General features: G+C 55.8%; 1 protein-coding gene across 1 annotated transcript in view; it reads left to right on the forward strand.

Moving 5' to 3' along the window:
- LOC122370305 (coatomer subunit gamma-2-like) overlaps positions 1-9,018 on the forward strand; it is a 52,415-nt gene extending 43,397 nt beyond the window's left edge. Inside the window, exons 14-15 of the mRNA XM_043345776.1 lie at positions 6,475-6,651; positions 9,005-9,018. Of these exons, the coding sequence (XP_043201711.1) occupies positions 6,475-6,651; positions 9,005-9,018 (191 nt within the window). The remainder of the gene's footprint in view (positions 1-6,474; positions 6,652-9,004) is intronic.
- The last annotated feature ends 6,819 nt before the right edge of the window (positions 9,019-15,837 follow it).

A 15,837-nucleotide genomic window follows, 5' to 3' on the forward strand; every position in this document is an offset into this window, starting at 1 on the left:
CGTCGTTTTCCTGTGCGCGACGAATGTCCTGTCCCGTGTCCATTCTGTCTCCGATGGGATCTGCTCCACCCTCGATCGTCTGCTCAACAGCATTGACCGCCCCTGTGCGTGACGCATCCCCGGTGCCACCGTCGGGACTGGGCGGCCCGCCCTCGACCCGACTGATGCCCGAGGAGCCGTCATCACGCGCGGTTCGCCGCATGACTGCTGCAGATCCGTCATCTTGCCTGTCCTCGGCCGGGGTGAGAGCGGCTTTCGCGATCACCATGGTGATGGCCATAACGAGGGCACAGAGCCACGACGCGACGGCCGTGTCAGCGGCTCGGGTGCTGTCCACGCCAGCATCTTCGCTTGAGATGAGGGCAGTTACCGCTGTTGCTGTGTCTGGAAGCGCCTCCTTGAGCCTCGTTGGGCGTCTCGACAGCGCGTCCGCATTCCCGTGGTCGACTCCCGGTTTCAGGGCCACTTCGAAGTCGAATGTGCTCAATTCCACTGCCCATCTCCCCCGTCTGCCGGTCCCGTCCCTTTCCACTGCGATGGACTGTGGGATGTTTGCGAGGGGTTTGTGGTCTGTCACGATTAGGAATTTAGCACCCACGGTGTACTGTCGGAATCTCCGAATCGCGTGCACTATGGCCCACAGCTCCTTATCATAGGTCGGCCATTTCATTTGGGACTTCGTCAGCGCCTTGCTGTCGTACGCAACGACCCGTTCGGTCTCACCGACCCGCTCTGCCAGTACTGATCCCACAGAGCCATTGCAGGCATCGGTATACAGCACGAATGTCCCTTTGAACGACGGCAGCGACAGTACCGGAGGTGACGCCAGCACACTTTTGAGTTGGTTGAAGGCGTGAGTCATCTCGGCTGTCCAGTCCAATCGCCCCGGAGACAGTGCAGCGCTCCTCAGAGGCCGGCTGACCTCGGCGTAGTTTTCGATAAATTTTGCGTAATAACCGCACAAGCCGAGGAAACTTTTCATTTCATCATCGGTTACTGGGGCCGGCCATGTGAGCACTTTCTCGACGTTCCTTAGGTCGGGACGGATGCCCTCCTCCGACACCTGATGGCCGAGGAATGTCACCTCCTTCTTGGCTAGGTGACACTTGCTTGGCTTCAGCTTGAGGCCTGCACGCCGGATCCGCCCGAAGACCTCCTCCAGTGTATCCAGGTGTTCGCTCTCAGTTCTGTTGAATAGAACGACATCATCCAGGTAAACTAGACACGTTTTCGTATCTAGCCCTGCCAGCACCAGCTCCATTAGGCGCTGAAACGTCGCACTGGCGTTTTTTAGGCCGAACGGCATCACGCGGAACTGTTGCAGACCCCGTCCCGTCGTGAAGGCCGTCTTCTCTCTGTCTTCCGGGCTCATGCCAACCTGCCAATAACCAGCGGCCATATCCAGGGTGGTGAACCATTGCGCACCGGCCATTGAGTCCAACGCGTCATCAACTCGAGGGAGAGGGTATGCCACTCCTTTCGTGACTCCATTCACCGCCCTCATGTCTACACAGAAGCGAAAAGAGCCGTCCTTCTTCCGCACCAGGACGACGGGGGAACACCATGGACTGGTGCTCTCCTCTATCACCCCGTCCCTCAGCATCTGCTCCTTCTGCAGCTCCACTTGGTCTCGTATTGACGTCGGTATCCTGCGGGCCGGCTGCCGGATCGGAGTGGCATCGCCTGTGTCAATCCGATGCTGCACCAAGTGGGTGCGTCCAATGTCTCCTGGGTGCTGACTGAATATGTCCCGGTACTCCGACACCAGGCTTCTTAGCCGGGACTTGCCATCCTCAGACATGTCGGAGCCGTCCACGTCGACTGCTGTGACTGGTGCCGGAACATCATCATCATCGCCTTGGTCGCCGTCGCTGCCCCGCGGCGACCCGCCACCGGTGACAGCGCCGGCGTGAAGACCATCATCCTCACTCAGATCGAATTCGTTGTCACCTCCCGGCAGAATCGTGTACAGCGTCCCGATATCGCTGCCCTTAAGAAATCTGGCCTCGTGGGAACCGACATTAGTCAGCTGTATCGGAACAGTGCCATTACCATCCACAGTCACCACCTCCCTCGGAATCAGGAGGTCCTCCCTCAGCGCCGTGTGACTGGGCTCGATCACTCCCTGCAGCGCACACGGGTTACTCACCTTCCCGTTGACTGGTACCACAGAAGCTCTGACGACGATGACTGACCGCGCCGGCACCACCGTCGTGGCGGCCAACAGAACTCTCGCCCGACTGGGTCGAATGGCGCTGTACGGAGGCAGACGAATTGACATCCCGGCCAGTCTGATCACTCCCGCCTCGTCATCGATAACAGTGCCATGACGGCAGCAAAAATCACGCCCCAGGACCAGCTCGTACATCAGTCCCTTGACCACTGCCGCGCTGGGAGTAGCGAATGTCTTTCCCTGGATTTCGATTGTCAGGTCTTGAACAACCCCCGTGATGTGAAGCGGCTCACCGCCCGCCCCTCGTGCCGTCTGGGATGGCGTCGTTAGCCGACACCCCAGCTCCCGCTGGACATGCTCCTGCAGACCATCGCGAATCATCGTGAAGTCCGCCCCGGAATCCACCAGGGCCCAGACTCGCCGTGTTCCCAACTGCACCTCGACCACCGACGCCGTGATCTGGGACCCTGATGGACGCCGGGCCGATGCTTGTCCCTCAGCACCGGCCGCCATCAGTTTTCCTGACCGGTGTACTGGGGCTCGTGGCGGCTGCTTTGCACTGGTCCGGTATGCGACCGCTGGTCCATCGGGACTGGGAGCATGCGGCAGTCCGCCAGCCAATGCCCGTCCCTACCGCAGCCGAGACAGAACGGAAGTCTCTGTGGTGTAGCAGACTGCCGAGCCGAGCGCGGGCAGTTACGCACCATGTGCCCAGCCTCACCGCATCCAAAGCAACGGCCTACGTTTTCGGTGGACTGGCGGCCTCTACCTGCGGTTCCCTGCACCGTACACGCGCGCCGCGTGTGACCGATCTGGCCGCAGTTATAACAGCGCAGGTTGACCGGGGTCGCGGCTGTCGTTAGAGCCACCGCTGACTGATCATAGGCGAGCTGACTAGACTGTCTGCCCCCCAGCTGCCCGCCGTGGTGGCCAGACGTGTCGAGCTCGTGCAGCCTTTGCTGCATTTCCATCATGCGGCGCTCCAGCGCCCGCACCCGATCCGTCTCCGTCTCATCGCCGCCTCGTCCCGCGGCAGGTAAGTCACCGGCGACTGATACCACTTCCCGACCGCGCGGCAGCGCCGTCACGGGACCCGCGACTGCGCCCTCCTGTGAGTTAGCAGCAGGAGCCGCCACTGCAACGGCGCCAGCCGCCGCCGCAGCCGATTGCCGGACTGCCAGCATCGCATCGTGACGTGTCTGCAGCTCTCGGGCTGCAGAAATTGCAGCTGACAGCGTTTTCAGATTTTTGCTGCACAGCTGATTCTGAAGCTGCTCGTTACGCAGTCCGCACAGAAAACGGCTCGTCAAATGGAACTCGACCGGGGCGTCTCCCACGCCCTCGTCTGGATACGCGGCGCGTCCCAGATGACGGATACGATCGGCAAAATCGGCTACTGTCTCCCCAGGTGTCTGCATCGCGCGTGCCAGTTCCGCCTGTGCCTGCAGTGGACCAACCTCAGAGCCGTAACGCACACTCAGCGCCTCGACAACCTGTGCATAATCGGCCTGGGCAGCCGCCGACAACGACGCATATAGGTCCAGAGCCCCATCTTCCAGCAGGGCCGGCAAACACTGCAGACGTTCCGCGGCAGACCAGGTAACAGTTTGTGCCTCGAAACGGTTCAGCCAGCGGCGCCATTCCTGCCCATTTGCACCGGTAAAGGGTTTAGCCTTTGACATAAAAATCAACCTGGGATCCATTTCTCCCTCAAACTGACAAAAACCGACCGTAATATTTACACTACACGATATCCTATTCCGCCGAAAACATCGATCAAAATGCCGGTCGCAGCTACCTTACCGTGATTCTGGCTCACCAGCTGGGGTTCCCTATGGCTGGCTGGGGGAAGGGGTTTGGCGGACTCCTCGGGGCTTTGGATGACCTGGGAGTAGTTTATCTTGTCGCTGGGGTCGGGGTCGTTTTTGGCTACTCAGGTTTTTATTTAGCTTTGGGTGAGCTGGGATAACTTGAGCTAGTTTGGGGCGTCCGGCATAGGCGGCGGAACGGGGAGGGCACCGGGGCACCGTGCCCCTTTTGATTTTGGCATTTTAACCCTCGCATGTGTGCGGCGTTTGCCAGCTTCTAATGTGTAGGGGGGTGGGGTCGGTTGGACCCCCCCCCCTTGCCGTTTGGCCCCTGATCGAGCTAGAGCTTCGCGGAAAAAACGAGCGTGTTGCCCGTGACGAGAGGAAGCCGATGATACCCAATTTTAAGGTCCTAGGTCATTGGTTGACCTTCCAGGTCAGGTCAATGACCCAAAGTCGGGAAAATCGGGACCTGTTAGAAAGTCGTAAAGTGTGGCTGCTAAGGGGTTTTTCGGGGTGCTGATCACGAATATCGTGTTAGTTTTGATCACAGATGGTGTCTTGAAGCATTTAGACCAGGTCGGGTCAGGTCAGGTCAGGTCAACCAGTAGGCGTCGTGACGGGTATTCGTAGTACGTGTCAAACGCCTCTGACAGCTTCGTAACATGTTACGAAGTCACCAAAACTACTTCGTAAATGTTCAAATGGTTGCTAAATTCGAATTCAGCTCCAAAAACTAGCCTAGAAACATGTAAAACTCGAAAAAGTGACCCGAGGTCACCCGAGGTCACCAAAGGTCAATGACCTGACCTGACCTTCAGGTGACCTTGACACACACGGGAGTAACATCAAATCACATGTTTGAACGTTTGAAACCACGAAAAGCTTGCAAACACGCGGCTAGTGCGAGCCGACATACGCGAAATCGCGATTCCGGCCAAACATGGTCTCGGAAAAGAGGTCACAGGTCAAAGGTCATTTGGGTCAGGGTCATGAAATTTTCAGGGTAGGTGTAAAATTGATCAATGCGAGGGTACTGAAAGTTTCGTCGCGATCAGCCGCTTTTTACGCGAGTTATTCGCGAAAAACAATGGGGGGTCCATCCGACCCCCCCCCCCCTACACATGCGAGGGTTAACATTAGCCCTATGGGCGTTGCATGGAAAGAATGGGACCAAAAGTCGGCAGTGCCCCCCCCCCCCCTTAATTGAAGGTGTTCCGCCTCTACTGGCATCCGGAGGTAGTCGGTCGGGGAATCCCTGGGCCGTGGGCGTCTTGGTGGTTCTGGGTAGCATTGGATTACCTGCAATCGGTCGGTTTCACTGAAGATCAGTTTAAGTCGTTCATTTGACCTGAGCTCTCTCGGACTGTTAGGGATAACTCTGGCTATCCCAAAGACATCTGGACTCTACCTCGGCAGTTCATGATAGCTGAGGTCAGCTGGGTTGACCGGATGCCGCCGCAGGTCCTGACCCCGATATCGGTGCAGCGGTCCAGTCGAATGTGCTAATGAAGCGGGCAGTTTGGGGCCACTGCGCGGCGCGCGCGGCAGCCGACGCCGGAGATAATGGAAAACTGAGGATGATAGGTGGTGCCGCTCGCCGCGGCGCTCCGCTCTGGATTTCGGCTGGCTGAAATCGCCGGCGCACGAATGAAAATAGAAAACTTGTTCGAGCGCTAAGATGTGTGCACAATGCTTTTAGTCTTCCAACGTGGATATAATTAGTTGTTTTCATTTTCATCTGTTTGCTTACAACATCGCAGTTACTTACCGTGGACATTTTTAACAAAGAAAAGTTGTGGAACAGTTTGTATACCAGATGTTGTAATCAGTACGGTGGTTTGCTGTGACATTTATATGCAACGTCCCACCCATAAATTTTACGCCCAGTGTTTCCGTGAAAAACGACACTACTATCTATGCTGAACGCCGCTCTGGGTCGGGCTGCCTGTGCTGTCGGTGGTATCTATAAGATAGGTGGACCGGAGATGATCTCTTCTTTCGGTGTGGGTGACTTTGGCCGTGCAATTTGTATTGCGTCTGTTTCGTATTGGGATGCGTGTCCGAAGTAGTGATACCCATTTATAGCGATACAAATCTTAGGATCACGGATCCAACTCTAAACTCAAATTCAGGCCTGACAGAGGAGTTTCCATTATGAGCTCAGACAGGCCATATGCCGGACTTGGCAAGGGTGCACTTGCATCAGAATTTGCAGCGACATTTCCACGTCACGCTCTACCAGCGTATGCTGAATAATGTGTGGCATTTTATGAAAATGTGCTACAACATCAAAACATGCCCTCAGGCTTTATCTGTCACACTGTAGAATAGAAATAACGCCTGTTACTATGTGCTAAAGATTCAGTAAAGATTCTTGGAAGTCCAACATTCACCCTCTCAACCCTGATTCCTCCCTTTGGAGGACTCCCACCACTATACCCCCGGACTACTCCATCCAATACCTGATCTCGTCTGCTACTGTTCCCACAGGCTCGTGCGGCGCCACGCTGCGGTACGTGGTGAAGGACTGTGACCCGGCCACCGGCCTGCCCGACACGGACGAGGGCTATGAGGACGAGTATCTGCTGGAAGAGGTCGAGCTGACAGTGGCCGACCATGTGCAGCGCGTGCTCAAAGCCAACTTCGCCGCTGCCTGGGATGAGATCGGTGAGTGGAGGCGGGAGGAGAGGGGATGGGAGGATGGGGGAAGGAATGGGTGGGAGGATAGAGGAGGACATGGTGGTTAAGTGATGAAATGGGATGTAAGGAATGGGTGAGAAGGAAGGGGAGCTTGGCGAACGGAAAGGAAGTGAAAATAGAGAATCAGTTAGGAGACAAGGTAATGAAGCGATTTCTGGAGAAAAAAAAAAATTGGAAGGGAAGGGGAAAGATGCGAAGGGAGTCTGAGAGTAAGGAGAGCGAGGGACGGCGGGAAGTGGCGTCTGTGTGCGTTCCCGATGGACGCTGATGGGCGGCCTCTGTGCGGATACGGATGGGTATTGATGTAGCGGTCACTGACGGATGGCCTCACGGATGACCGCTGTGATTTTGCTGGCCGGCGCATATCCGGTTTCGGGAAAGGTGATGGACGTTTGAGAAATGGATGGGCCGGTCAGGTTGATATTAAAACGAAAATGCATCCTGAAACAAAATATTATGCCGCAGCTTTTCCTTTTTTTGCATGTTTTTATCGTCCAATATTTTATAGTGTAATCTCCAGCAGAAGTCTCTTTTGGATGTTATTGTTAGTTGTTACCATCCACAGCCTCTCTCATTGTGGCACGCTCTAATTCGGTACCAGCGTGTGTTGTGAGACCGCCACGTTGACTTATTGGCCATTGTATTAGCTATTCAGAGCATCATACGATGTGGCTATTTGTTATGCCCAGCGAAACTGCCTGGATTGATCCGGTAGGAATAATACATTATCCCAATGCCACTTGGAACTATCGTGGATGTCATTTACTTCACAATAGTAATGCGCCCGCCGTGCTGTGGGCGAATGCAAAACAGCTCTCAGTGTCAATATGGGCTCAGAAATGTTGACAGTAACGCAGTAAAAGCACAATATTGTTACTTTCTTACCTGTCCTTTGAAATCCAATGAATGGATAAGTCCGATTCTGTTTTTGCTTACATTTGTGGTCACTGGTCTGCGTCATTGTTGTTCGGATGAAGACCAATATGTGAAGACTGCACTGTGTTAGGGCCCACATAGTTACATTATTTCACCACGGCAAAAAAACAGACGTCTTATGCTGGCCAATGGTTGCTTTGTTCTTGCTTCTATTTCGCCATGGAAAGTTGTGCCGAGCGTAGTTGCTCCGATACGGTAACTTTTCCACTCGGATCGACGCAAAGCTAACGAAGATAACGAGCTTATGTGACGGTAGCACGATCTTAGCTGGGCTGGTGTCAAATAATCCAATTTTTCTTCAGCTTTTGGCGACTGTGCTATCATAGACTGGAGTCCGCGTTCCAGAACAGCTTGATATAGGTGTGTCCCGCATGTGTCCTCAACTAGGACCAATTATAAGTCACATATATGATATACGCCCTGTCGCCTGCACTGCGCAGTTTCAGCAACAGCGACTAGCAGGCTGCGCGCTTCAGGCTGAGTTTCCGACTAGCCACTACGAACGCTGACGCACTGCAGTCGCAAAGTGTCCTTGAATGCAGCGTGATTGCCACTTGAAGCGGCGATTGCTGCCGGGGCGGCAAAGAGTGTCGGTGACAGCGGCCTACCCTGGAAGACCCGCGACTTCAGCGGCAGGCCAGTATTGACCACCGCATCCGTTCGACAGAACAAGTATAGGAAAAACAGCTGACGTCAGTCGCGCAACGTTTCGTACGAAGCTTGTTAAGAGAGCATGCGTCTGGGTTTTGAGAAAATTGTCTGCCATAGACCACACGTCCACACATGTGATTGTTCCTGTCACAGCTTTAATTACTTGCCGATGATTTTTCTGGCAAACATGATGCCATCCTCCAAACATCTAAAAATATGTGGCATGCAGACTTCCGACTGCATGTGAATGCTGTTCTGGGATTTCTCTGCCTCGGAGTTTAGGAGCTGCTCAGTATGCATCGGTAGTGTTGGCCAGCAACCAGCCTGCCTCACAATCACACTGGCTGGCCTTCTCTCACTCGAGGAGAGAATCGTGCTGCGGGCAAAGTCCGGTCGCGATAGTTATCGCGGAAACGAATTCATATATTTTAGTACCAGTCCACGGTCCAGTTATAAAAGGGAAGATGTTTAGTGAAGATATTGTGAGGATATTGCATATATCATGCTAAGGTAAATCCGTTAGATCCGCTGGTCTATTCTTGTAAAATTATCACAGCACATTTCACAGGAGAATCCGTAATATCTCACTTGTTCCCAAATCCTGGGATGTCCTCGAAATCCGTTTCTCGAATACATTATCATGGCGGGAGCGCCGCTAAGCGTCCGGTGGCCGGTAGTCTGCCGTGGTCTGATCCGGCGGCTGTCTCTTTGTCTCGTCCTGGGTGATCGACAGGTCGCCTACCGTGATGATGCTTGTCATGGTGCTGCCCGGCGTACACCATCGGGCACGGCTGGAGGTATATGGCTGAACAGGTGTCGGACGGAATTCAAGACCGACTGAGATCAGCCATTATGCTTTTGCATATGTTGTGTATTGAAAGTCGTCTGCCCAAAAGTGCACGAACCGCGCGCGACAAATAATGTGAAATTGAAGATCAGCGAGTTTGTGGATTGAAATTGGATTTTGTAATCTGAGCTATTCGTATTGTTTGTATCTTGATTGTTGCTTCGGCAATATAAATGAATTTGTTGAAGTTGTCTTAGTCCTCGATTTATAACATGGTGCCGAAACCCGGGAACTTTTATTGCCGAAGTTAAAATAGGTCGTCATATCTTGTGTTTAAGAATGACGACAATCGCTGAATTAAGGCGTGGACGAGCAGCGTCTCGAACCTGGCTCAAACGATCCATTGCGAAAATAGAGAAGCTCATCGACATTGAATGTGAAGAAGAAGAACTTCGAAGTGCTCTTACAGAGCTGGACAAGCGAACGTCAAATGTGGACGCGTTCCAAGAGAAGATCGAACTTGTGATTAACGACACCGAACTTGAAGCCGATGTAGAAGAGGCTGCCGAAGTGAGAGACGGTGCTATGGAGGCGCGCTGGAAAGCAGTTCGGATACTGAAAAGGATGTCCATTTGTGATCGAGATTCGACAGAAAGTGGTGGTTCACCGAGTGGTCAGTCGACGACGGCCAGTACCACCTCGTCAAACGGTTCTGCAGGTCAAAATGCAAGACTTCCGAAGCTAGAGCTGCCCAAGTTTGGTGGAGCGATCCTGGAATGGGACTCCTTTTGGGATCAGTTTCAGGCAGGGATAGATTCCTCTGAGATACCAGAAGTGACAAAACTTGTGTATCTGAAGTCATTGCTATTTGGAGAGGCAAAGCAGGCCATTGAAGGACTACCAGTTGTCAGCGCTAACTACAAAGTAGCTTGCGAAATATTGAAGGAGCGGTTTGCGAGGCCAGCAAAGATAATATTCGCTCACGTAGAGAAGTTACTGGTGCTGGGTACAGAGCGACGAGACATGACTCTAAAAGCCGTCCAAGATTCACTCCTGCTCCACATCCGCAGCCTCGAGCGGCTTGGAATAGGAGGCGACAGATATGGGGTCATCCTAACACCCCTCGTGCTGAGCCGCCTGCCAGAATCCTTTAGGCTGGAGTGGGCTCGTGGAAGTGAAGGTCGAGAAAGTGATCTCAGCTATCTTCTAAGCTGTCTCAGAAGCGAAATCGACCGCATCGACAGATCGATTACTATCGATAACAGCAGCAAAACAAAACGAGACGTCAGAGAACGCGGCCGGGAGCAGAGAACCGGACACACGACTTCCTCGGCCACGGCTCTGCACTCAGCCGCTGATCAGGATGGCCGCGGAGGACCGGAAACTGGCGGCGCGACAGCTCACACTGGCAGGTGTGGGCTCTGTGATGGACGCCACGCGACAGCAAAGTGCCCTGACCTGAATGGGGCTTCAATTGGCGACCGTCACGGTAAGATTAAAGCTGCCAGATTGTGTTTTGTTTGTCTAAAAAGGGGACATGTAGCTGCGAACTGTCGTGCAAGGTGCACGGTGTGTAAAGGGAAACATCATGCCGTGTGCTGCTTTAAAAAGCACGGAATTCCTGATAGTGTCAAAACGCAGGTGTCGCCTAACAACAACGAGCCCGGCTGTGATGATGCGCGTGAAAACTCTGAAAACCCTGAGGCTTCACTGTCGTGTGCTCTGACCAAACAGTGTACTGTTCTGCCCACGGCTCGAGTATGGGTGCAAGGGGAAAAAGGGCCCGTCCAAGCCACCTTGCTGTTTGATAGTGGCTCTGACAGAAGCTATGTCACCTCTTCTCTAGCTAAACGAGTAGGTTCTAAGTGGCTAGGTGAGCAGAGTAGCTCGTATGCGGTCTTTGGGGGAGGTAAATCAGTCACGTGCAGGCGGAACTTGGTCCAGATAACGGTGTCAGGGGCTAATCAGTCTAGTGTCTCAATGGAGACTATCAGTGCTCTAGAGGTTCCTGTGATATGCGCCCCCTTACAGCGTCCCTCGGTACCTTCTGAAGCTCTACAAATGTTCAGAGACCTAGAGCTAGCAGAGCTGCACGACTCAGATGAAACACTGTCCATAGACATCCTTGTGGGCCTTGACGCATACTGGCGCTTCATGAAGGACGGAATAGTTCGCTGTCCAGGCAGCTTAGTCGCTCAGGAGACCTCCTTCGGATGGGTAGTCTCAGGCGCGGCGACGTGTGACCAGTCCCAGCCGGCATCCTGTCAGCTTCTGCTAATGAATGACATGTCGGAGTCGGCCCTTCGTAACTTGTGGGATCTGGACGTCATTGGAGTGAAGGAAGATCGAGATGATGACGCCAAAGCCGTGTTGGATGATTTTTCTTCCAAAGTAGTGTACAAGGACAGCAGGTATGAGGTGGCTCTCCCTTGGAAGTCAGGTGTGAGCCCAGGTCAGTTGCAGGATAACCGAGCGGGTGCAGAGAGCCGTCTAAGTAGTCTGTCTCGGAAACTGACCCGAGACCAGTCGCTGGCTCATTCATATAACGAGGCACTCGGAGACATGGAAAACGGAGGCATAATTGAGGAAGTGCCAGTAAACGAGCTGAAAGGGCCATATCCTACATTTTACATGCCTCATCTCCCAGTAGTCCGTCCAGACAGTGCATCAACGAAGGTTCGGCCGGTGTTTGATGCCTCAGCACGTGGGCCTAATGGTGTGTCTCTAAACGACTGTCTCGAGGCCGGCCCTTCTTTGATTCCGAGTCTGACAGACGTTCTGCTGAGATTTCGCAGGCATAAGTACGCCGTTACAGGTGACATCACAAAGGCCTTCCTCCAAGTCTCCGTTCAACCAAAGGATCGAGACTGTCTGAGATTCTTGTGGGACGTCAATGGAAGGGAGAGAGTGATGCGCTTCTGTCGGGTTCCCTTCGGCGTCACATCGTCCCCGTTTCTGCTTAACGCTACCATCCAGCACCACCTCGGTCTCCAGCCACAAAGCAGGACTGTGGCCGAGCTTCAGGACAACCTGTACGTGGATGATTGGCTCACCGGAGCCGACAGTGAGGCAGAGGCGAGAGCGATGTTCTGGGAGGGGAGTGATATTCTCTCTCAGGCAGGTATGACACTGAGCAAGTGTCATTCGAATAGTGAACTCGTACTTGACAGGAACGGCGCAGCCTCAGACACAGACAGACTAAAGATTCTTGGAGTTCGATGGGATCCATCAGAAGATGTCCTAAAATATGACGGTGTCTCTGTGCCGACTAATATAGTGCCGACAAAACGTGTCGTGCTCAGCTTTGTTGCAAGGCTATTCGATCCTCTGGGCTTTTTGGTCCCATTTGTGATGACAGCAAAAATCCTTTTCCAGCGGTTCTGGCTAAAGGGACTGGAGTGGGACGATCCTATCCCGAGCGACGAGGCGAGCATTTTTCTGAAATGGCTGTTGTTGTTGTTGATTTTCCCTCCGGCCGCGGGTGGCCCCGCGGCGTAGCCTCATCGGCTCTGGAGGGCCCTGAAGGCGGCCACCAGGGCCGCCACCACGTCACTGCGCCAGACCTCGTCGGGTGTTGGTAGGATGTTCCCTACGGCCGGGATTTTGAGGCGAACACCCATCAGGCCCGGGCACGTGAGCAGGATGTGCCGGGGGGTGTCCGCCTCTTCGCCGCACAGCGGGCACCGGGCGGCCTCGCATAGCAGGTCCCGGCATTGGGCGCAGGCGGCTGAGGGGCTCCGGCCGATGGAGTGCAGGAACTGGGTCGATCCACTCCAGTGGCCAGTCCGGATCTGGTGGACATCGATGGCTGTCCGCCGATCCAGGCCGGAGACCGGGGGCGGGTATCTCGTACCCATCAGCTCCCGGTACCAGCCGGTCGCCGCTCTGCGTGTCGGGTCTGGGTATGACGGTCTGTCCCTGGCCGCCTGGTCCCTGGCTAGACGGGCCGCAGCCTTGTAGACGGTGTTGACGTCGATGGAGGCGATTTCTTGATCCAGCGCCGCCGCCTCCCCCGCCAGCACGTCCGCCGCCTCGTTGCCTGGGATCCCACAATGCGATGGGACCCACTGCAGCGTCACGTGGCGGTCCGGTGTGGCGATTTCCAGCAGGCGGCTCCATATCTCCGCCCCCTGGACCGTCCTCTGGGCCGAAGGCCCCTCTCTCAGTGCAGCCAGGGCAGACTGTGAGTCGGTACAGATTATTATTGGCAATGTGTCGTCACGAGGGTGTGTCGCCAGATGTTCCAGGGTCATTGCGATGGCCAGCATCTCCGCCCTGAAGCTGGAACAGAGCGCTCCTGCGGGCCTCTTCAGCTCAGTGCGGTCATCATCGGCGTGGACGACCAGCGCGCCGGCCCCTCCACAGAGAACGCCTCCAGTCGCCGACCCGTCGGTCCACACCCAGGTCGCACATTGGGTCAGGGACGCCAGGTGGTGTAGGGCGGCTTCCTTCTTCGTGGAGGCGGCAGCTCCGGCTGGGAGCCCCGCTCCGATGTCCAGGTTAAAGCTGATCGTGCCGGTCGGTTGCCAGGGCGGGGGGCGCACGGGGAGCAACGGCTCCACCGGTGGCTCCACTCCAAGGGTCCGCCACACCTCCCGACCCAACTGGCGCCATCCGCAGACGGTCTTGAGGCGCCGCGGCGGGTCCGCCACGGCCAGTCGGTGTAGCGGGTCCTCCTCGGGCAGTGCCATGGCCTTCGTCAGCATCCTCGCCGCCAGTGCTGTGCGGCGCGCCGCGACCGGGGCCACGCCGGCTTCGGCCATTACTCCGTGGATGGGGGCCGACCCGATGCAGCCCGTTATGACTCGGGCCGCGGCACGCATCTCGCGTTCCAGAACTTCAATGTTAGTCCTGGCGGCCGCCGGCATCCAGGCGGCCGCCGCATGTTCGATGGCTCCCCTAACGTAGCCGTTGGCGACGGCTCGGAGTTGTCTCTCCTCCAGGCCCCAGCTGCGACCGGTGATTCGTCGTAGTTGAGAGATGCGAGGGCGGACGCGGCGGCGGAGGTTCCTGCAGTGGGGGCCGAACCCCAGAGTCCTGTCCAGCGTTACGCCGAGTAACTTCAGTTCAGGGCCTCCTTCCACCGTCTGGCCCGCCACACGGATGCGGCAACCGACGGCGTCCCGGTGGCTCTGAGACAGAACTAGAAGCTGGGTTTTCTGGCCCGCCACCTCCATCTTGTTCTCCCGGGCCCACTTGACCAGGGTATCGGCCGCTCGTTGTGCCCGCTCCCGCGCGACTTCAATCGTGTTACCCGAGCACAGTGTGGAGGTGTCGTCCGCAAACATGTACGGAGTAGTGCCCGGCAGGGCTCGGAGGGTTGACGCTAGTGGAGCCGACCACAACAAAAACAAGGTCGGGGACAGAACACTGCCCTGGGGCAGCCCTGCCCTGTAGACGCGCTCGCCGCTCCTTGCTCCGTTGATCTCGACACAAGCCCGCCGGTCTCTGAGGAAGCTCCACACCCAGGAGTTGAAGCACGCCGGTACTCCCATCTCAGCGAGCCGGGCACGCAGGAGGCGATGGTCCACCTTATCGTACGCTCGTGCGAAGTCGTACGCAACGAGGACGAATCTCTGCGCCGACTCACCGTCCGGCAGCTGTCTCCGGGATGGGGGGCACGGCTTCAGCTGCCATCCGTCCTGAACTTGTTGGGTTAGACGAGCGATGGCATCCTCCACACCCCGCTTCTCTCTGAAGCCAACCTGTTCAGGCGGGATCATGCTTCGGGTTGCGATGATGTGGTTTAATCGAGTCGCGACGAGTCGTTCAGCCAGTTTGGCGATGTGGGATGTCAGGGCAATCGGGCGGTAACTTGCTATGAGCCGTTGGTCCTTCCCGGGCTTGGGAATGGGCACGATGACGGCACGCCGCCATTGCCACGGGACCAGTCCGGTAAGCCACGAGGCGTTGATGAGACGGAGCAGAGCTCTGCGAGCCACCGGGCCCAGATGTCTGAGGTGCTCGTTGCACAGGTCATCGGGTCCTGGCGACTTCTTCAGTTGGGCGCTGGAGATTTGACGCAGCAGTTCTTCCTCCGTGAACGGTGAGCAGCAACCCGTTCTGTTACCCCTGCACTCTACGCAGGTGCGGACTTCGGCTTCTTTCAGCTGTTTCTTGGCCCGGCGATCGATGGACTTGGCTCGCACCTGTCTGGAAACGTAGGCGTACGTGCGGTTGAACGCCGTTGCCTTGTCCCTGTCCGTCACCAGGGTGCGGCCGTTGTCTTCCATGGTTTCTTGTTTTCTGTGGTTGTCATCTGACGCTCCCTCCCACATCTTCAATATCTTGTGGACCCGCCCGAGGCTCTGGTGTTTGTTGAGGTCCTTCGACACGAAGTCTCTGAAGTGTCGTTGAGAGACGCGGCGCTCGATGGAAGCGGCGCGTCTCTTGGCCTCGATCCAACGTGCCTTGGCCTGGGGGTCCCTGTTACTGTTTTGCATGGCTCTTCTCGCCGCTCTTCTGTCTTCGATTGCCTCCTCCAGCTCCGGGTCCAGAGCCCAGGGTTTGGCGTCGGCTCGTGCCCCTCTTGGTACGTGGGCAACACTAGCCTGTTGGAGGATCGAGTGGAACCTGGTAGCCATCTTCTGAACTGGTTCGTGTTCCGGTTCCGCTCCTTGGAAGGCGGCTTCACACATCTCTTGGAAGGCCAGCCAGGCGGCTTTCTTGAATGACCACTTGGTTTTCCGGATCCTCTTGGGGGCCGACTGTCCAGTCTGCAGCTCCAGGAGCATCGGGAGGTGGTCACTGCCCATGTCTGGGCCTGTGTCCCACTTGCA

This window comes from Amphibalanus amphitrite, unplaced genomic scaffold (assembly GCF_019059575.1).
Source record: "Amphibalanus amphitrite isolate SeventyFive unplaced genomic scaffold, NRLGWU_Aamphi_draft 001121F_arrow, whole genome shotgun sequence".
Classification (NCBI taxonomy): Eukaryota; Metazoa; Arthropoda; class Thecostraca; order Balanomorpha; family Balanidae; genus Amphibalanus; species Amphibalanus amphitrite.